The sequence below is a fragment of the Bos mutus genome, chromosome 11, assembly GCF_027580195.1.
Source record: "Bos mutus isolate GX-2022 chromosome 11, NWIPB_WYAK_1.1, whole genome shotgun sequence".
Classification (NCBI taxonomy): Eukaryota; Metazoa; Chordata; class Mammalia; order Artiodactyla; family Bovidae; genus Bos; species Bos mutus.
Window position 1 is genome coordinate 38,576,250 of NC_091627.1, and position 23,247 is coordinate 38,599,496.

At 38.8% G+C, this 23,247-nt stretch overlaps 1 protein-coding gene across 1 annotated transcript in view; it reads right to left on the minus strand.

Moving 5' to 3' along the window:
- The window catches only part of GMCL1 (germ cell-less 1, spermatogenesis associated), a 63,550-nt gene extending 40,759 nt beyond the window's left edge, over nt 1–22,791 (minus strand). Inside the window, exons 1-7 of the mRNA XM_005893592.3 lie at nt 22,278–22,791; nt 13,862–13,985; nt 13,098–13,194; nt 11,524–11,621; nt 9,050–9,162; nt 8,030–8,095; nt 6,243–6,327 (exon numbers count right to left, since the gene is read on the minus strand). Of these exons, the coding sequence (XP_005893654.1) occupies nt 6,243–6,327; nt 8,030–8,095; nt 9,050–9,162; nt 11,524–11,621; nt 13,098–13,194; nt 13,862–13,985; nt 22,278–22,537 (843 nt within the window). The 5' untranslated portion in view covers nt 22,538–22,791. The remainder of the gene's footprint in view (nt 1–6,242; nt 6,328–8,029; nt 8,096–9,049; nt 9,163–11,523; nt 11,622–13,097; nt 13,195–13,861; nt 13,986–22,277) is intronic.
- Nucleotides 22,792–23,247: the final 456 nt, after the last annotated feature.

The following is a 23,247-nucleotide window of genomic DNA, read 5'->3' on the forward strand; positions in this document are numbered from 1 at the left end:
TTTCTCTGATAATGAGTGATGTTGAGCATCTTTTCAAGTGTTTGTTAGCCATCTGTATGTCTTCTTTGGAGAAATGTCTATTTAGATCTTTGGCCCATTTTTTGATTGGGTCATTTATTTTTCTGGAGTTGAGCTGTAGGAGTTGCTTGTATATTTTTGAGATTAGTTGTTTGTCGGTTGTTTCATTTGCTATTATTTTCTCCCATTCTGAAGGCTGTCTTTTCACCTTGCTAATAGTTTCCTTTGATGTGCAGAAGCTTTTAAGTTTAATTAGGTCCCATTTGTTTATTTTTGCTTTTATTTCCAATATTCTGGGAGGTGGGTCATAGAGGATCCTGCTGTGATGTATGTCAGAGAGTGTTTTGCCTATGTTCTCCTCTAGGAGTTTTATAGTTTCTGGTCTTATATTAAGATCTTTAATCCATTTTGAGTTTATTTTTGTATATGGTGTTAGAAAGTGTTCTAGTTTCATTCTTTTACAAGTGGTTGACCAGATTTTAGCACCACTTGTTAAAGAGATTGTCTTTAATCCACTGTATATTCTTGCCTCCTTTGTCAAAGATAAGGTGTCCATATGTAAATGGATTTATCTCTGGGCTTTCTATTTTGTTCCATTGATCTATATTTCTGTCTTTGTGCCAGTACCATACTGTCTTGATAACTGTGGCTTTGTAGTAGAGCCTGAAGTCAGGTAGGTTGATTCCTCCAGTTCCATTTTTCTTTCTCAAGATCGCTTTGGCTAGGGTTTTTGTATTTCCATACAAATTGTGAAATTATTTGTTCTAGCTCTGTGAAGAATACTGTTGGTAGCTTGATAGGGATTGCATTGAATCTATAAATTGCTTTGGGTAGTATACTCATTTTCACTATATTGATTCTTCCAATCCATGAACATGGTATATTTCTCCATCTATTAGTGTCCTCTTTGATTTCTTTCACCAGTGTTTTATAGTTTTCTATATATAGGTCTTTAGTTTCTTTAGGTAGATATATTCCTAAGTATTTTATTCTTTCGTTGCAATGGTGAATGGAATTGTTTCCTTAATTTCTCTTTCTGTTTCTCATTATTAGTGTATAGGAATGCAAGGGATTTCTGTGTGTTGATTTTATATCCTGCAACTTTACTATAATCATTGATTAGTTCTAGTAATTTTCTGGTGGAGTCTTTAGGGTTTTCTATGTAGAGGATCATGTCATCTGCAAATAGTGAGAGTTTTACTTCTTCTTTTTCCAATTTGGATTCCTTTTTATTTCTTTTTCTGCTCTGATTGCTGTAGCCAAAACTTCCAAAACTATGTTGAATAGTAATGGTGAAAGTGGGCACCCTTGTTTTGTTCCTGACTTTAGAGGAAATGCTTTCAATTTTTCACCATTAAGGATAATGTTTGCTGTGGGTTTGTCATATATAGCTTTTATTATGTTGAGGTATGTTCCTTCTATTCCTGCTTTCTGGAGAGTTTTTATCATAAATGGGTGTTGAATTTTGTCAAAGGCTTTCTCTGCATCTATTGAGATAATCATATGGTTTTGTTTTCAATTTGTTAATGTGGTGTATTACATTGATTGATTTAAAATATTGAAGAATCCTTGCATCCCTGGGATAAAGCCCACTTGGTCATGGTGTATGATCTTTTTAATGTGTTGTTGGATTCTGATTGCTAGAATTTTGTTTAGGATTTTTGCATCTATGTTCATCAGTGATATTGGCCTATAGTTTTCTTTTTTGTGGCATCTTTGTCAGGTTTTGGTATTAGGGTGATGGTGGCCTCATAGAATGAGTTTGGAAGTTTATCTTCCTCTGCAATTTTCTGGAAGAGTTTGAGCAGGATAGGTGTTAGCTCTTCTCTAAATTTTTGGTAGAATTCAGCTGTGAAGCCGTCTGGACCTGGGCTTTTGTTTGCTGGAAGATTTTTTGATTACAGTTTCAATTTCCATGCTTGTGATGGGTCTGTTAAGGTTTTCTATTTCTTCCTGGTCAGTTTTGGAAAGTTGTACTTTTCTAAGAATTTGTCCATTTCTTCCTCGTTGTCCATTTTATTGGCATATAATTGTTGATAATAGTCTCTTATGATCCTTTGTATTTCTATATTGTCTGTTGTGATCTCTCCACTGTCATTTCTAATTTTATTGATTTGATTTTCTCCCTTTGTTTCTTGATGAGTCTGGCTAATGGTTTGTCAATTTTATTTATCCTTTCAAAGAACCAGCTTTTGGCTTTGTTGATTTTTGCTATGGTCTCTTTTTTTTCTTTTGCATTTATTTCTGCTCTAATTTTTAAGATTTCTTTCCTTCTACTAACCCTGGGGTTCTTCATTTCTTCCTTTTCTAGTTGTTTGAGGTGTAGAGTTAGGTTATTTATTTGACTTTTTCTTGTTTCTTGAGGTGTGCCTGTATTGCTAAAGGACTGCTTTTACTGTGTCCCACAGGTTTTGGGTTGTTGTGTTTTCATTTTCATTCGTTTCTATGCAAATTTTGATTTCTTTTTTTGATTTCTTCTGTGATTTGTTGGTTATTCAGCAGGGTGTTGTTCAGCCTCCATATGTTGGAATTTTTAATAGTTTTTCTCCTGTAATTGAGATCTAATCTTACTGCATTGTGGTCAGAAAAGATGCTTGGAATGATTTCTATTTTTTTGAATTTACCAAGGCTAGCTTTATGGCCCAGGATGTGATCTATCCTGGAGAAGGTTCCATGTGCGCTTGAGAAAAAGGTGAAATTCATTGTTTTGGGATGAAATGTCCTATAGATATCAATTAGGTCTAACTGGTCTATTGTATCGTTTAAAGTTTGTGTTTCCTTGTTAATTTTCTGTTTAGTTGATCTATCCATAGGTGTGAGTGGGGTATTAAAGTCTCCCACTATTATTGTGTTATTGTTAATTTCTCCTTTCATACTTGTTAGCATTTGTCTTACATACTGAGGTGCATATATATTTATAATTGTTATATCTTCTTCTTGGATTGATCCTTTGATCATTATGTAGTGACCTTCTTTGTCTCTTTTCACAGCCTTTGTTTTAAAGTCTATTTTATCTGATATGAGTATTGCTACTCCTGCTTTCTTTTGGTCCCTATTTGCATGGAAAATCTTTTTCCAGCCCTTCACTTTCAGTCTGTATGTGTCCCCTGTTTTGAGGTGGGTCTCCTGTAGACAACATATGTAGGGGTCTTGTTTTTGTATCCATTCAGCCAGTCTTTGTCTTTTGGTTGGGGCATTCAACCCATTTACGTTTAAGGTAATTACTGATAAGTATGATCCCGTTGCCATTTACTTTATTGTTTGGGGTTGAATTTATACACCATTTTTGTGTTTCCTGTCTAGAGAATATCCTTTAGTATTTGTTGGAGAGCTGGTTTGGTGGTGCAGAATTCTCTCAGCTTTTGCTTATCTGAGAAGCTTTTGATTTCTCCTTCATACTTGAATGAAATCCTTGCTGGGTACAATAATCTGGGCTGTAGGTTATTTTCTTTCATCATTTTAAGTATGTCTTGCCATTCCCTCCTGGCTTGAAGAGTTTCTATTGAAAGATCAGCTGTTGTCCTTATGGGAATTCCCTTGTGTGTTATTTGTTGTTTTTCCCTTGCTGCTTTTAATATTTGTTCTTTGTGTTTGATCTTTGTTAATTTGAGTAATATGTGTCTTGGGGTGTTTCGCCTTGGGTTTATCCTGTTTGGGATTCTCTGGGTTTCTTGGACTTGGGTGATTATTTCCTTCCCCAGTTTAGGGAAGTTTTCAACTATTATCTCCTCAAGTATTTTCTCATGGTCTTTCTTTTTATCTTCTTCTTCTGGTACCCCTATGATTCGAATGTTGTAGCGTTTAATATTATCCTGGAGGTCTCTGAGATTGTCCTCATTTCTTTTAATTCGTTTTTCTTTTATTCTCTCTGATTCATTTATTTCTACCATTCTATCTTCTAATTCACTAATCCTATCTTCTGCCTCTGTTATTCTACTATTTGTTGCCTCCAGAGTGTTTTTAATTTCATTTATTGCATTATTCATTGTATATTGACTCTTTTTTATTTCTTCTAGGTCCTTGTTAAACCTTTCTTGCATCTTCTCAATCCTTGTCTCCAAGCTATTTATCTGTGATTCCATTTTAATTTCTAGATTTTGGATCAATTTCACTATCATTATTTGGAATTCTTTATCAGGTAGATTCCCTATCTCTTCCTCTTTTGTTTGGTTTGGTGGGCATTTATCCTGTTCCTTTATCTGCTGGCTATTCCTCTGTCTCTTCATCTTGTTTAAATTGCTGAGTATGGGGTGTCCTTTCTGTATTCTGGCAGTTTGTGGAGTTCTCTTTATTGTGGCTATTCCTCACTGTGTGTGGGTTTGTACAGGTGGCTTGTCAAGGTTTCCTGGTTAGGAAGCTTGTGTCAGTGTTCTGATGGGTGGAACTGTATTTCTTCTCTTTGTTCAGTCGCTGTGGGGGGAGGGAGGGAGGGATGCTGCAAGCAAATAACACTGGCGTGCGCCGCAGTGCCTCAGCCACACTGGGTCTGCCCCGCTCACTGCGCGTGTAGCCTCCCTGCCCACACTGCTCGGGCTCTAGGTTGTTCCGCCGAAACAGTCCAAGGCTGGCCCTGGGTTGCATGTACCTCCCAGGTCCAAGCCGCTCAGGTTCAGGCACTCGGATAGTCCTCAGAGGCGCAGACTCAGTTGGGCCTGAGGATTGTGCTCTTCCCAGGTCCGAGCAGCTCAAGTGATGAGGTGTTTGGCGGCGCCAATGCTGCGACTTATCGCCTCCCGCCACTCGGTTATCTGGGCGCAAAACCGCGCGCACCTTCTTAGGCAGATGTTAACCGTCCAGACCCCAAAAGTTTTAGTTAGCAAAGAAGCCTGCTTACAGTTTTATAGATAATGTCTCTCTGGGGCTGCGATTGCCCCCTTCCGGCTCTGGCTGCCTATCACCGGAGGGGGAAGGTCTGCAGCCGGCTATCTCTGTTCAATTCTTTGTTCCGTGCGCGGGCCTGGCGGTCTTAGGTTGGGGCTGGCTTTTCGCGTAGTAGATATCCCACAGTCTGGTTTGTTAGCCCAAATTATTTCGCTCAGATAGTGCTCAGGGTATTCAGGCCAGATTCTTACTCTAAGCAATGCAGCCCGCGCTGCGCCTCCCTGCCCAGCCCCCGCTTGTTAATCAACAATTAAGTTTCATGACATCCTATGTGAGATTATAAAAGAAATTAAATATGCGAAAAAGGAATTTCTCATTGTCTAACTGCTGTTGAGACAGTATGCAGAGTAATAAAGAACATGAATTTTTAAATCCTGGTCCTGTCAACTAATAGAGAGGGGAATTACCTAATTTCTCTGGGCTTTAATTTCTTCATTTGCAAGATGAGCATGATAATATGTCAACCTCACAGGACATTAGAATTAATATGGGTAACATAGAGCAGTGCCTAGCACATAGTAAACATCCAATACTTATGAGAAAGAATGAATGCTACCAGTGGCTCAGAGATAGAAATGGGCTGTCTACCTTCCTTTAATGACTGGTTACCACATTTACTGAACTTCCTTGAGGAAAAATAGTAATAGAATCTCACCCAGAAGGTGACTCATTCCCAGGTTTCATGACCATGTTAATGTAAACTTGGTGCTAAGGACAAAAGGCTAACAGCAAAATCATGCCGTGGGGAAAGCACAGACTAGAACTCACAGACCTGGGTTCTGTCTCACATCTGCCATGTAGTAACTGTAAGAATTCTAAGCGTTACCATCTACAGAACAAAAGTAATAGCCCACTTGTCTCTTCAGAGTTGTGAAAACTAAATTATACTAAAAATGTTGAAACCTTACAAAAGGATGAAGTGAGACATATGTCTGAAGTACAAAAGACCTGTAAAAGAATCTCAACATTCTCTAGAAAAATTTGTTAAAAATTTCATCATAAAGTTATTAATTCAACTAAAGCTCAATTCCGAAAACATTTCTGAAAACTGCATAAAATATTTAACATTTCTGATCATGTAAATAACATGTTAATTACTGGGGAAAAAAAACCTTGGAAAAAACAAATGTATTCCTAGAAGAGAAAAGTATAAAGAATACAATTAAAATTACTCATGATACCAATTCCCTAAGCCTAAAGACTTAGCATTCTGGCATATGTCCTTTTCCTTTTCTTGCATGTATAATCACTCTCTCACCACTGGACACGAGCTATTTTCAGTTTTTCACTATTATAAGCAATGCTGAGTGGCTATCTTTACACATATCATATTATGGAAATACCTTTTTAAGGGCTGTGTATACATCCATCTCCACTTGCATCACAAACAAGTTAGATGAACCAATGAGTTGTTTCATGACATTTATACTAGAAAAGATAAAATAGAAGTAGTGAGCCTCTCTTTATACAAAAGTTAAAGACTCTGGTAGAACTGAAAATGTTTTTAAAAGTCTTTTTTATCAAAAGAAAACATGGAATTAAAAAACTGCATCAGTCTTTGTGCCCAAGACAAAGAATCTTAGACAAAAACAATCTATTTGAATGTAAGAATACTTATAATTCAGACTGTATGCTGCAAAAGGTTTTTTCTTGCACTGCTGAGGAACAAAAAGCTTGCTCCACTGATTAATCAAGGTAAAGCAAAGTCCTAATAAGATAAGTTTTAGCATGCTCTCATAAAGTAGCAGCCTTCCCTTTCTTTTGCCTTTCCCTTTCATTCAATTAAAATTCTGTCAAAATTCACTGAAGAAGATATATCTTCAAAGTAACCTTTTACTTCCAGGCTTAAGAGAATTGCTTAGTCATAAAACAAGTTTTTATTTTATTAAGGGAGTAATATCAAAAAATAAGTGTTAGTATAAATTTAGAATGGAAATGATATTACTAGCTCTTTTCTTTTTTCCCCTTCCCCCCACTACCCTAAACAAGCCAGAAGAGCATCTGAATTTTTATGATGACCACTATGATTTATTTTCCTTTTGAAAAAAGCTCAATGAGAATTATAGAAGATAAAAAGTGTTTCTAATGACGTTATGCCTTGACATCATTAGGTGATGATTTTCTGGTAGAATACAATACTTCTCAAATCTTTCTATCAAAGTACCTCTTAAAGGCAAATGAAAGGAAAGGATCCAGGAATCTAGGAGAAGGCTAGCCATAAAAATAACATTTCTATTAATTTTTGTATTTATAAGCCCAAAGAAACTTGAATTCTCTCCATTCCATGATGTATTTAAACATAAAAATGTTTACTTCTCTCCTACTCCTCCCTACCTTTCTCCCCTCAAAAAGTCAGCAAAATTGACAAACCAGTAAGCCACTGAATGTGGCTTTGGTTTTGTACATAACAAAGCCTTTGGTTTTGTACATTTCCATCAGAATGCTATACACTCCCAGGGACATTTGTACCCCTGTTTCAGAAGCACCACTGTCAAGGTACTGCAATCCTGAAAGTGATTATGGCCTTTAAAAGTTCATTCCCACTCTGAATTTCTCAGACCCATAGCAGATATGTTAGCTCCATTATTACAAATAGGTTCAGAGAGAACAGAGACCATGACATAATCATCTCTGCCTCTTTCAAAGCCCTTAACAGAGTACCTTTACACATAGCCGTCATTCAGAAATTACTTGAAGGGAGGAAGGAAGAACAAGCAAACTAAAACAAAAGACCACCTTAATTGTAAATTTAATTTCATCAGTCTTAGTAACAAGTTTAAGACAATTTTCTCAAATGTAATTTCTGGATAATAAGAGATGGTGGTTTTTAAAATAAATGTTTAGATTCTTTAAGAGTCCAGCTAAAGTGAGGTAACCCTAGAGACTTTCTATAGTTTTACAGCAGCAATGAATTTTTCCATTAAAATTGATTAAAACAGTAGACATAATATGCACTGTATCAAAAAAAACGCATTGTATCATCTGCAACAAAGGAAAGAAACTTAGATACATTTCATTAAGTTCACTTTTTCATAATATATTTTTGTTTTATATAAAAATGTCTTGCATACTTTTAACAAATGAAGAATAGTCTTTTGGATAATTATGAAGCTATTTAAAATTCAAATACCTCAGTTCTTTAAAAAGTTCAACATTCTGGTGAGTCATCAAATTGTTTAGAAGCCATTCAAGGCACCTGAAATTAAAACATGGAATTATTTCATTATACAGTATATATTTATGATTTATTAAGCAGGACATACAGTTAAAGTAAAAACAGAATATTAATCTTGCTAGGACATGCTCAAATATTTTAATTTAACAACTGGAAATTTAGTACTGATTTTGTCAGCAGTTAGTAAGGGAATATTCCCTTAATATTAATAAGAGCCTTTCTAATTGAGAAAACTTCATTTTCAAGTTTGTGTTAAATGGTTTATGAAGGGCCTTACATACTTCTGTTACCTTCTTTATAATTTGAAAATGGGTACTGCAATTCTCAAGACTTAAAAACACTGCCAGTAGTTGCACTGATATACAGTCAGCCCTCGGTATCCGCAGGTTCTGTATCCGTGGATTCAACCAACCGAGAATTGAAAATATTGGAGAAAAAAATAACAACTTCAGAATGTTCCAGAAAGCAAAACTTAAATCTGTCGCAAGACAGCAACTATTTACATAGCATTTACACTGGATTTATAACTATTTACATAGCCTTTACATTGGTATTATAAATAATCCAGAAATGATTCACAGTATACAGAAAGATGGTTACTTGAATATACTAGATCATTAAATAAGGGAGGTGAGCAACCGCAGATTCTGGTATCCACTCAGGTCCTGGAACTAATCCCCTGCGGATAGTGAGGGACGACTGTAATGGCTATTATGCCTACTGCTTTAAAACATTTAATAGAAATGTACTGTAAAGAGGGACCATAGTTTTTATAAGCATGTATAACCCACCCACAGTCACAGAGACCACACTTTTGAAGAATTTACTAATTAGTCCAAATATAAAAAGGAACCTTTTATAGCAAATTCTATTCTTTTTTTTCTTTTTTTTAAATACCTATACATTCTCTTAAGAAACCAAAGCAGTCAAATTCCCAAAAGTGGAATGAGAGGAAACACAAGTAAGGTAACTCACTTTTTCTTTACAGAATCTAGTCCATAGGTCCCTGCCGATGTGTAATAGCCACACACAGTTTTCACATTAATTGTCTCCTTCATTGTCTCACCACACTGCTGTATTAAACCATCCTGTAAATATAAATAACCACTGGAAAGGCCCATTTCATACGGGAAAAATTAGCTCTGAATATGTGCTTTCACATATTAAAAAGGAAGAAAGAAAGAAAACCACTAAGTGCAGCAAGCCTAAGTCTTTTTTGAAAGTCCAGTAAAAATTTCTAAAAAAAAAAAAAAAATCCAGCAAGTATTCAACTAAATACTTGAACTGAAAAAAGGAAGGGAGAGGGTAAAAGCAGTAAGACAGAGATAAAAATTGCTACTCTCTTTTCTGTTCTCCTCTCTGGGACCTTTGCAAACTTAAGCAGCATTCTGTTTTGCCGTTCTTTTAAAACTAAGACCTTTTTACACAGTCAGACGACTATGTGATGGGCTGGGCAAGTACACAGTATGAATCAAGAGCACGTTCTTATTAAAGTTTAAAACACCTATCAATAGCTAAGAAATACACCTAAGACAAATATAGTATTGTTTTAAACACGTTGAAATTTTAATCTAAAATGTTTATATAGAAGATTTCAAATGGCTAATTTTATTTAATATAGGGAAAGAATTATCATTTTTTACTCAAATTTCTGAGCTATATTCACCATGCAAGAGTATTACTGTTAAATAGCTAAGTCATAAAGATAATGCAGAAAGTGAGTTTACTCAAATTTTTGAACTACATCCACCATGCAAGAGTATTATTGTTAAATAGCCAAGTCACACAGATAATGCAGAAAGTGAATTTAGAATAAAACCTAAAAAGGATTAAAAGTTACAAAAGTATAATTATTGAAAATAAGTATCAAAAGGATCAAAACGTTAAAAAGTCAAATTACCTCAGCCAGGGATATTTAACAAGCTATTAACTATTATTTCAAATAAACCAGTATAAAAATGCCACATAAAAAGAAACTTAACTTTTTAAAATGATCAAAATAAAATGTTGACTCAAACTGGGATTTTAAACTTTCCGGCAAGCTATTCTAGACTCCGCCCCTTTCCTTTTAAAATCCATCTGTGTCATCAGGTCTAGTGGATAATCCCTGCTTAACCTCGCCAGTATCCAGTTTTCCTCTCCATGCTTTTTACCCTCATCTAGACCCTCCTGTGGATTACTGCAATAGGATTTATACTCAACTTTCCTTTCAGCTCATCCTTCACATTGATCCCAAGCATTCTTCCTAAAATACAACTTTGTCTTTCCTCGGATTAGAACTTTTCAAAAGCACTTATGCAAAGTGTTAACTTTTTAAAAGGTACTGAGGGACTTTCATGATCTGGCCTCTGCCTCTTTTTCTCCAACCCTTCTATTCTATGCTAGATCTGTGTTCCACTCAGATTTTCTAACGCTCCATTATTTTCTCATTTCTAAGTCTTAGTTTTCTGCATGAAATGCTTTTTCTTCCCCTCTCTTCTTACTTCACAAGTAAACACATTTTTAGTTTTTAAGACTCAACCTCAAACACAACTTCCTTCTCTGACACTAACAGGTTAAACTGACCACTTTGCACATCCACTAAATGCTACAGAAAGTTTATCATCATATCTATAATATTGGACAGCTCTTACTTTAGTTTTGGGGCCTGTATATCAACTCTTCCTCCTCGACTCTACACTTATTATATTGTGAGCTTCTTGAAGGCATAGATATCTTTATTTACCTCTGGATCTCTATGCCTAGCTTGACACACTGCTCAATATACTTCTGTTGAATAAACAAATCTGTCATTCTGTCAATAGGTTATATACATTTAGGTGGTTTACACGCAATTATTTCCTAAGAAAACATTTACATAGTAAGCACTCAATGTTTTCCGAATCCATGAACTATATGAATTAATAATCAAATCATAAGCCACTTGCTTCATAATAGTCAAGATAAGTCATTAATGCACAGAAAGAAGTGAAAGTCGCTCAGTCATGTCTGACTCTTTGCGACCCCATGGGCTATACAGCCCATGGAATTCTCCAGGCCAGCATACTAGAGTTGGTAGCCTTTCCCTTCACCAGGGGATCTTCCCAACCCAGGGATTGAACAGGTCTCCTGCATTGCAGGCGGACTCTTTACCAGCGGAGCCACAAGGGAAGCCCCATTAATGCACAGAAATCTATAAATGGATTTAGACAAGTATATTAGTTTCACATTATAGTCATTCTAAGATCTCTACATAGAAACAGCCTGCCTTCATTTTACACAAATATCAAGACCCTCCTCATTTGTAGTAAAGTTTTTGGTTTAACATTTTAAATGACTTATCACAAAAGAAATATTTATATATTAATTTTAAAAATTATAAAAAACTAGGTTTTATTATTGTTTTTGGAAGGGATACCTTGAAACAAAGATACAAGTATTATTATTTTTTGAGTAATATGCATACTTACCAATTGCAGCATACAAGCTGCTGCCAAAATGGCAATGACTCGACTTGGCTTTATTAAGACATCATCTCGATACAATGACCCAAACGCCACCTGAAGTGCTGAAAGCAAAATACACAGATAGAATAAAATAACAATTTTAGCTGTAAGAATATTACAAGAATAAGGACAGTCTTTATACACTAAGACATATGTCTAAATCTAGTCTAAAAGGATAAGATGATCATCACTAATAAAATTACTGCTGCTGCTAAGTTGCTTCAGTCGTGTCTGACTCTGTGCAACCCCAAAGACAGAAGCCCACCAGGATCCCCTGTCCCTGGGATTCTCCAGGCAAGAACACTGGAGTGGGTTGCCATTTCCTTCTCCAATGCATGAAAGTGAAAGTGAAGTCGCTCAGTCGTGTCCAACTCCTAGCGACCCCATGGACTGCAGCCCACCAGGCTCCTCCATCTGAGGGATTTTCCAGGCAAGAGTACAGGAGTGGGTTGCCAATAAAACTACTAGTAATGGTTATGGACTGATGATGCTTTAATAACAATGTTATACATTTCCATCAATTCTATCAAATCATGCTGGATTCTCCTACATCTAACCTTGATGTCAGTTAGTGGTCAGAATTAAGACACCCTTGGAAAGAGTTTTATGAAGATATTCCTGAGTAGATCAATCATTAAGTACAACTACACAGACCAAATGACAGTCTTAACCCTGGTGGTTCAGTGCTTCACTGCGGAGCATGGAATATCTCCTGGTCCTGTGAATGAGTGCTCAGTTGTGTCCAACTCCTTGTGACACCATGGACTGTAACCAGTCAGGCAGTCCTCTGTCTATGGGATTTTTCTGGCAAGAATACGGAGAGTGTTGCCATTTCCTCCTCCAGGGGCTCTTCCTGACCCAGGAATTGAACCCGCATCTTCTGTGTATGCTGCCACCACAGCTATTTGAACCTGTCCATCCTTTTCTCTATTGCCATTCTCATGTGTGTCCTGCAAGGTTGGCTTTATAAACATTCTTTACCCATGAGGTTAGTACTGGGTACTTCCACTTCAGTTATCAAAGAGGGAAGCAGGAGCACCAGGATAGAAGTTAGAACTATAATCTGATCCTACCTCACTAAACTGCTCTGAGACCTAAAATAAGTCTCTTAAATCCTCCTGGCCTCAGCTTCGTCATCTAAAGACCATTATAGCTCTAAAACAATACTGACTACCTGATACATCTACTTGTTCCCAGGAAAGATCTTTCTGTACAGGGAATAATCAATGAATACTGTTTACTGGCTTACTGTTTACTGGTCATACTTCTCCTTTCTTCACTCTACATCCTCTATATTCCAGGCAGATATATTTTTAAACATGAAGGAAACGGACTGATAAAGCTGACATGACTAAGATTAGGGAGACACAGAACAGAATTGATAAAGTATAGAGTAAATCAATAAAAATTGTCACTGTGTGTGTTAAAAGGAGCTTTTTTCCTAGTTAACAAGGTTAGAAGAAAATACTTTCTGCCAAAAGGATAAAAAGGTTATGTTTTTATCATTTTTACATAATAGTAATTATGGTGGCAGTTACCTTCTATATCAATATTCTGGTCAGGAATCTCCAGTTCAATGGTATTCATGCTGGATTCTTTCCAAGAACCACTGAACATACTAGAAAAGTAGCCAGACTTAACAAAATGAAAAAGAAATTATGATAAAGAAACTATTAGGCTTATCAAAATACTATGTTTTTAATTAAAGAAAACTAAATTCTCATATTACTGTCTGAACTGAATTCCTATGTTACTACTTGAACCAACTAAGCTTTTCACTCAGTGGAACAATTTCTGAGTATACTTTATATATATATATATATATATATATATATATATATATATATGTTTTCCTTTTCAATAGTATTCTAAATTCAAGCATAGAAATTATACATTTAAGTATCTCATAAACATATGACAGCACACAAGATGGACACAAAATAATCTACTAAGGAAGTGAGAAAAGAAACTAAAAACTGTTGAGTCCTTCTTCTATCCTTTTCCCCTAACTTTTTCCATTTTTGTCAACAGAAGGCACTAAAATAAGTACCTCACTGGAATGACAAAAACATACTCCTAGGCCAGTATGACAATGAAAATTCAAAATCTGTTTCCTAGACCAAACTTAAGTTTTCACTAACAATATTCACAGTGTATCTCTTACAGAATGAGACTTGCCATCAGACAGGACAAATACTCATGCAAAAGACTATTGTAAAATACAATGAGAAAGAACAAGACTTAAAAGAATTTGAGTTAAGCAACTACCTTGGCTACTCAAAGAGAAAAATAAAATACTTACTTGACATAAATATATTTTGTGTAAGCTCCACTCTTCTCCTAGAGCACAAATCTTAATGTCACTGTTTTCACCATTTAAAAATAATGTTTGATAAATATATTTGGATGTACTCTTCAGTTTTTTCCTGTTAAAAGAAATGCAAACATTATGTATGTGTAATACTGAGTATTTTACTTATTTTGCATGTAACTCTAAATACTCTTTTTGCTCAATTTCTATTAAATAGAACCAATCTGCCCACTGTATAAAAAGAGAGATATTATGCATTCAAATGCGCTTATGTACGGAAGGGCACATAAAAAACTAGTAATAGTGGTTACCTCTGGAGTACTCTATTCCCAAGAGGGGCAACAGTGGATAGAGGGGGTGGGGTGGGAGGAAGACCTTTCACTATATGCCTTTTTGCAATTTTTGAATTAAGTCAATTACCTATTCAATAAAGATAAGTCAGCATGATGATTTTGCTTATTTTTTTGTTTAGAAATCAGCACTATGGACAATGTCAATATAGTTGCAATAATATTGCAACTACAAAATGAAGAACAAGACCTACCCAAGTATTTTAGTAACTTACATTTGATCTTACTTTAGTACCAACAACTTTTTTTTAATGTAATTTATTTTTATTTTTGGCTGCACTTGGTCTTCATTGTTGTGTGGGCTTTTCTTTAGTTGCGGCAAGCTGGGGCTACTTTCCAGTTATACTGTGCGAGTTTCTCACTGTGTGTCTTCTCTCATTGTGGACAATGGACTCTAGGACATGCAGGCTTCAGTAGATGCAGCTCTGGGGCTCTAGAGCATAGACTCAGGTGTTGAGGCACATGGGCTTAGCTACTCTGTGGCATGTGGAATCTTTCCAGACTAGGGACTGAACCTATGCCTCTTGCATTGGCAGGTGGATTCTTTATCACTTAGCCACCAGGAAAGCCCCCAAACTATTCTTAAACTCCTTAAAATGTGTTTTTCCCTAAATTAGACAAATGTTTTACAGCCTCAGACCAAAGATTTTCACAACTATGCTCAATGGAGAAGTGTGTCTTAGGGTTTACAAAGGAGAGTGAGGAGTGAATTCTGGGTATCCCATCTAACCTCAACCAGAACAGCATCACGTATTATTATGCATCTGTAAATATCCTGGATTTGGGCATAAGATTTAAAGGAAGAACTGTGTAATTTTTGTTTTGACAATCTGTGATCAAGATGGTCCATCCAGTAGGTGAGGAAACCCCTAGGCAGAGGCTGATCAATATTTTTCATACTCCTGGCCAATCCTGACAGCTTTCCTAGTAAAACTTTTAAATGTAAACAAAGAAAAAAAAATCATTAATCATTGATTAATGAAAAATGTAAAATTAATGATTAATGTAAAATTAATGATTATTTTTTTTTAATGTAAAAAAAAAATCAGTAATCATTCTGACAGCGTCTTAAATCTGTGTATTGAATACCTCTTCCCAATAGACAATAAAAATCGCACATGCTTTGGTGGTAGACAGACTTGGCTTTGAGTCCCAGCTCTATAACAGCTCAGTTACCTTACATGTGAAAAAAGGGTATAAATATTCACTTCATTGGGTTACTGTAAGAGATAAATAAGACAAGTAGTCTCCAGTTCCTAAAAGCACTCTCTCTAGATTATATGAAGATTAAAAGTGCAGAAAGGAATAAACCCACAACAGGAAAAAGGTGAGGTTGGGCTTATCATGTGCTGAGAGAATTCTATGGATCTGGAAGTTAGAAAACAAACTGGAATGGAAAAGAGCAGTGAAAGCCTTAGCCCAAAATGTATCAGGATCTAGAATGGAGGCTGAAGCCCTTCAGAACTGTGGGGTGGGGATGGGGCTGGGAGGATGAGATCTCAAGAGAAAAAGAAGGCAGAAAATGGGGAGACTTGTTCCCCTAATGACCTCCACCACTATGAACACAGAGTACAGATAACTCCTGCAAACAGAATCCAAGGTTTTTCTAGAAAGAAACAATATATTTATCAGGAAGAATTAAGACTCTGGTGTAGGTGTTGGAGCCCCACACAAAGCTATCCTTATCATGGCATTTGAGCAATATGTAACCTGTTACTTACCAACCTATTCACCAGGATTTAATCCTGGATCCCAAACTGTGTGCCAAAGCACCTGGAACACCACAGCAAACTCAGGGAGGCATGTGAAATATTACAGACTTAAAGGAAATCACAGCAACATCATTCAGATACTATGTGATCTACGCTATTTACTTGTTTGGACCTGACTATTAAATGTTTCTTTAGGGCCAGAGGTGCCAAGAAAAACATTATTGAGACACGAAGGGTACTGTGAACCAATAACGTTTGGGAATCTCTGTTCTAAAACAGAGCGTGTCGCACCCATATACAATCATATACAACTTAGTAGACAGTCTTCCTACTCAAAGGGGAGGCTCAGTAGTAATAAATCTATTTATTCAACACACACACACACACACATACACACACACACACACAAGCTACCCATTCTGAGGCAGCCAACCAAGGATCTCCCAACATGAGGAAGTTAGGAGTATTAAAGACTATTTTTAAAAAGAGAGAATTTGGCATCAGAGGAAACGTATAATTCAGGGAAAAGAGAACTTAAAAAAAAAATCCCAACACTCTAATTATAACTAGCACACCTACAGAGTTGAGATTTTGTTGTTGTTCAGTAGCTCAGTCAAGTCCAACTCTTTGAGACTCAAGGACTGCAGCACACCAGGCTTCCTTGTCCTTCATCATCTTCCGGAGCTTGCTCAAACTCATGTCCATCACATCGGTGATACCATCCAACCATCTTGTTTTCTGTCCACCCCTTCTCCTCCTGCCTTCAATCTTTCCCAGCAACAAGGTCTTTTCTAATGAGTTGCATCGTTTGGCCACCTCTTCGCATCAAGTGGCCAAAGTACTGGAGCTTCAGTTTCAGCACCACAGTTCGAAAGCATCAATTCTTTGGCACTCAGCTTTCTTTATGGTCCAACTCTCACATCCACACATGACTACTGAAAAAACCATAGCTTTGACTAGATGGACCTTTGTCGGTAAAGTAATGTCTCTGCTTTTAATACACTAAGTCTGTCATAGCTTTTCTTCCAAGGAGCAAGTGTCTTTTAATTTCATGGCTGCAGACACCATCTGCAGTGATTCTGGAGCCCAAGAAAATAAATTTTGTCACTGTGTCTATTGTTTCCCCATCTATTTGCTATGAGAGTTGAGATTATTACATTTATAAAATAGGATGCTATGATAAAGGATGTCTCAGAAGAGGGAGAAAAGAGCTCTTAGGACCAAAAACACGGTTGTGGGAAAAAAAAAAAAAGACAAAATTAAGGAAAATTTCCTAGAACATAAAGCAAAAAAGGCCTAGAAAGAAAAAAAGAGAAAGAGGTACAGTTCAAGAGATCCAAAATCCAGTTGACAGGGGTCCAAGAAAGAAAAAACAAAGATAACAGAAGAAAGGGAATTACAGAAGAAAGTTTCCCCAAAGCAGTCTTTAGACTGTAAGGATCCACAAGCACCAAGGCCATTTAAAGACCTATATTTAAGTACCTTCTAAATTCCAAAATACCAAAGAAAAAATTGCAAACGCACCAGAGAGAAAAAAAAAGTCACCTAAAAAGAAAAGAGAATTGGACCAGTATCATATTTCTCATCAATATGGCAGGCTAGAAGACAATGAATTAAAATCATCAGATATAAAAAGTTATTTCAGATTAGACTTCTGCTGCTGCTGCTAAGTCGCTTCAGTCGTGTCTGACTCTGTGTGACACCATAGACGGCAGCCCACCAGGCTCCCCCTATTAGACTTCTGCACCGAGTCAAAAGATGACTAAAGTAAGAGACTAAATTTACAACTGGGTAAGCACAACATCCGCTGGATCATTGAAAAACCAAGAGAGTTCCAGAAAAATATCTATTTCTGCTTTATTGACTATGCCAAAGCCTTTGACTGTGTGGATCACAATAAACTGTGGAAAATTCTGAAAGAGATGGGAATACAGATCACCTGACCTGCCTCTTGAGAAACCTATATGGAGGTCAGGAAGCAACAGTTAGAACTGGACATGGAACAACAGACTGGTTCCAAAAGGAAAAGGAGTACGTCAAGGCTGTATATTGTCACCCTGCTTATTTAACTTCTATGCAGAGTACATCATGAGAAACGCCGGGCTGGAAGAAGCACAAGCTGGAATCAAGATTGCTGGGAGAAATATCAATCACCTCAGATATGCAGATGACACCACCTTTATGGCAGACAGTGAAGAGGAACTAAAAAGCCTCTTGATGAAAGTGAAAGAGGAGAGTAAAACAGCTGGCTTAAAGCTCAACATTCAGAAAACGAAGATCATGGCACCTGGGCCCATCACTTCATGGGAAATAGATGGGGAAAACAGTGGAAACAGTGTCAGGCTTTATTTTGGGGGGCTCAAAAATCACTGCAGATGGTGATTGCAGCCATGAAATTAAAAGACGCTTACTCCTGGGAAGGAAAGTTATGACCAACCTAGATAGCATATTCAAAAGCAGAGACATTACTTTGCCAACAAAGGTCCGTCTAGTCAAGGCTATGGTTTTTCCAGTGGTCATGTATGGATGTGAGAGTTGGACTGTGAAGAAAGCTGAGCACCGAAGAACTGATGCTTTTGAACTGTGGTGTTGGAAGACTCTTGAGAGTCCCTTGGCAAGGAGATAAGCCCTGGGTGTTCTTTGGAAGGACTGATGTTGAAGCTGAAACTCCAATACTTTGGCCACCTGATGCAAAGAGCTGACTCATTTGAAAAGACCCTGACTTTGGGAAAGGTTGAAGGCGGGAGGAGAAGGGGACGACAGAGGATGAGATGGCTGGATGGCATCATCGACTCAATGGACATGAATTTGAGTGAACTCTGGGAGTTGGTGATGGACAGGGAGGCCTGGTGTGCTGCAATTCATGGGGTTGCAAAGAGTCAGACACAACTGAGCGACTGAACTGAACTGAAGCACAAATTACCTTCTTTAGCAATTTTCTTAGGAAAATATACTTGAGGATGTAGTTCCCTCAGAAGAGTTCATAAAAGACACAGGCTACAGAAAACAGGATCTAATCCTACACACGGGGTCAATGTCTGTCCCAAGATAAGTGTTGACCTACAGGGCAATGAATCCAAATTGGAACAGGAGGATGAAGGGACCCGGGAGGGAGGTTTGGGTTTAAATAAGACGGACTCCACGCAAGTGTGTTTGGAAAGAGAAAAATCTGAAGACAGGATGAAGGAATATAATTCTTTTGTCCAATGGGTGGAAGCCAGTCAAAGAAGTCCAGGAAAATAAAAAAGCAACACACACAAAAAAAGAGTATTGTTCTAATAAGCTACAAATGAAAACAGGGTTCGAATTTAAACACTTAATGGAGTGAAAAAAAAAGAAAAAAGATTCAATTTAATTATGAGTTTAAAAGATTTCTCCCAAGACAAAAACAAGTGGTTGTGACTTTGGACCCAGGAAGTACGATTTATAATCCTAGCACACTACTTGACTCTGCAGTGAACAACATTTACATAGCTCTAACAACAAATAACTGTTCACTAGATTTCAATTTTGAGACACGCTATGGACAAGAAACTAAAGATCTGGTTCCAGAACAGCTGAGTTTTAAGTCTTGTTAATGTAAAAGTAAAACATGCACTTGACAAAAGGTCTTAGGCAGAAAGTGGGCCTGGAGACCAAAGCTTTTCATGGAGTGGTGGCTGAGGTAGAAGTGCACACGAGACAGACTCAGGAAGCATATTAGCGACAACTCACAAAATTCCTGACCTTAAAAATTTCTTACACCCTTTCTCCACGCTGAGCTGAATAAACTAGTCATCTTATGCTGGTATGCTAGTATAACACACTAGATTCTGATATACACTTCCTAATAAAGATTTGCTTTATTCGATTTTCCATTCCACTCTACTCATGTAATTTGGGGGTCAGCAAACTTTTTCTATAAAGGTCTAGACGGTAAATATTTTCAGTTTTGTGAGCTAGACAGCCTTCAAGCTAGTTTTGTTGGCATGCCAGTGGTGGTTTCCTTGCTAGCCTGTCTTAGCCTTCCACACCTTAGCAAACTTTTCTACCATCTACAGGGCCACAACTCCTCTAACATTTGAATCTCAGCTTGGAAAAGGTGGCCCTATTCCAAACTTGTTTCTTATTTGGATAGTCTGTCTCAGCCCTAGAAGTAGTGACTGCTCCCTATGTCCTCTATTCTTCTATTTTTCAGAGATCTCTTTACTTCAATAATTTAATGCTATGCTATGCTAAGTTACTTCAGTTGTTTCTGACTCTGTTCGACCCCATAGACGGCAGCCCACCAGGCTCCCCGTCCCTGGGATTCTCCAGGGAAGAACACTGGAGTGGGCTGCCATTTCCTTCTCCAATGCATGAAAGTGAAAAGTGAAAGTGAAAAGTGAAAGTGAAGTCGCTCAGTCGTGTCCGACTCTTAGTAACCCCATGGATTGCAGCCTAACAGGCTCCTCCGTCCATGGGATTTTCCAAGCAAGAGTACTGGAGTGGGGTGCCATGGTTATATTAAATTTTCTCTACTCAAAGTACTATGTAATTTCTTTCAAATGGACCCTGACATATATATTTCTATGTGTGTGTGTTAGACGCTTGCTGCTAAGTCGCTTCAGTCGGGTCCGACTCTGTGCGACCCCGTAGGCGGCAGCCCACCAGGCTTCCCTGTCCCTGGGATTCTCCAGGCAAGAACACTGGAGTGAGTTGCCATTTCCTTCTCCAATGCAGGAAAGTGAAAAGTGAAAGTGAAGTCGCTCAGTCGTGTCCGACTCTTAGCAACCCCATGGACTGCAGCCCACCAGGCTCCTTCGTCCATGGGATTTTCCAGGCAAATCCTTAGACGCTTAGTCATGTCCAACTCTTTGCAACTCTGTGGACTGCAGCCTGCCAGGCTTCTCTGCCCATGGAATTCTCAGGCAAGAATACTGGAGTGGGTAGCCATTCCCTTCTCCAGGGGATCTTCCTGACCCTGGGATAGAACCCAGGTCTCCTGCATCGGTAGATTCTTTACATCTGAGCCATCAGGGAAGTCCCATATATTTTTACAGTGACATTAAATACAGTGGTCTAAATACTAATTAATCGAAAGGCAGAGATAATCCTATTGCATTTTTTTAAAAAACAAGACTCAACTAAATGCTGTCTACAAAATACTACTTTAAGACAGGTTAAAAGGGAATCAAGACAAAGTGATACTGGCTGTAGTAATACAGATGTAAACGTCTTTGTATTTTGTAAAGATAAGGGGAGCCAATTCATCAAGGAGACATAATATTTACTGACTGCTTCCATACCAGGCACTGTGCATTGTATGCATTCTAACATCCGTCAAGTCCTACAAGTAAAGTATTAGCATCTCCATTTTAGAAATAAGGCTATTAAGTGCAAAATATAGACTAGAACTCAGAACCTGAGCTCTAAAAACTATACTACACTAATTCTCAAAAAAGGGAACTGAACAGTTTGACAGTCGGGGTCCATTTGTGTAAATATAAACATAAAACTGTATGAAAGGATTTAGAAATCAAATTACTTACAGAGGTTATTATGATATTCTTATTTTATAATAAACACGTAACGTGTAGCATAAAATTTTACTCTTTTAAAGTTTTTTAAAAAAATTACATCTATGTGACCCCCTGATAGCCTTAAAAAAAGGTAGCAACGAGACTCTTCATGTGAAAATATATTCAACTTACAAACTACATTTTAGTTCCCAAGTAAATACTCCGTTTTTCAACTCTTCTTAAAAAAAAAGGTTAAGCAAGCTGCCTTACACATATCCACGGTCAACGACTTTGAGTGCTAGAGACGCTAAAAAGACTCTGCTGCTATTGAGGAACAAATGTACACACAACTGAAAATTTCACCTTTACAGTTAAAAAGAGCTCCTGTATGTAACCATTTCCCTTCCGCTGTGGGACAACAGGAGTGCCCATTTCAGGGCCTGAATGTACGTGTCTTGTACTATTCAAGGCAGCCGGATGCAAAACAACTTAATTCTACTGCCACCCACTCAAGAGAGGACCGAGGTGTATTACGGAAGGCCGGCTGGCTGGCCCTGTCTAAGGTTTAACGAGGCGCAAGCCTGGCTTGGCGTTTCTCAGTCTCATCTTGGGGCGGTAGCACCACCCTGGCGGCGTCTGCGGTTAACAAGCCAGACCACTGGGCGTCTCCCCAGGTGCACCCCATCCGGCCCGCCTCGGACCGGCTCCCAGGTCTACCCCGTCAAGGGCACGTCCGGCTCTTCACAGGCTGGGGAGCGCCGCAGCCCCCGAAGCCCCCAGGGCTCACCCCCAAGCCGGGGCGCGGGAGCCGCCCAACAGGTGCGAGCGCGGGCAGTGCGGGCGTGTCCCCCTCCCCGCCCCGTACCTTCGAGGGGTGTTGAGAAGCCGCTGCTGCTCGTCCCCTTCCTCCTCATCCTCGTCGGTCTCGGAATCGGGGTTACAGTAGCAGAAGGTCCCGCTGTTCCGCTTGCGCTTGTGACTGCCCGGACAGTAACAGAAGCCATGGCCGGGCGCGTCGCCGCCAGTCTCCGGCCTCCGGGCGGAGCCCCCAGCTCCAGAAGCCGGTTCCGGCTGGGCTCGGGTTCGCCCCGGGTGGCGTAGCACCCGGCTGCTCAGCAAGCCCATGGGTCACAGCTCCCCGAGACGGCAGGGAGCGCACCTCAGGGAGCCCAACACAGACGGTCTCCCGCCATGGCCGGCCACCACCGCCAGCCTACACGGAGCCCGAGTTGCCTACACCGCCACCTTCTCACGAGCGGCCACGACCGTTGGAGCAGACGCCACAGTCTCCATCCTCCGCCCCGTCCGCTGCGTCTGGCCGCCCCTCGCGCGCGGACCGCAGGACCTCACCCCGTCGCTTTTGCAACAAAGCGCGTAACGTAGGGCGCTTGCGCACGGCGAGCCTCCGGAAGGGGCGGGGGAAAGCGCGCGTACGTCACAGGTGGAGCCTGCGCAGAATGGGTTGAGGGCGGGAGCCGAACCGCGGGTGTGCTGTCCTGCGGTGTTTATGCTGAGCTTGGCTGGTCTCTCCAACAATACTGAGTTGGAGGCAGAGCTGCCCTTTAGCTTTAGTTTGGACATCCCCTTTGTGTTAGCAAGACCGGCAATTCTAGCTCATTTGTTCTTTCTGCAAAGATTCCCTAAAGTCCAGATGTCTTCTGGGCCCTGTGATCGGCACGGGGCAAAAAAGACATTGCTGTTTGGGGGTCTTTTTTGGAGGAGCTCATGGAAAAGAAATGCAAAAAAGCAAAATGGCTGTCTGAGGCCTTACAAATAGCTGTGAAAACAAGAGAAGTGAAAAGCAAAGGCGAAAAGGAAAGATATAAGCATCTGAA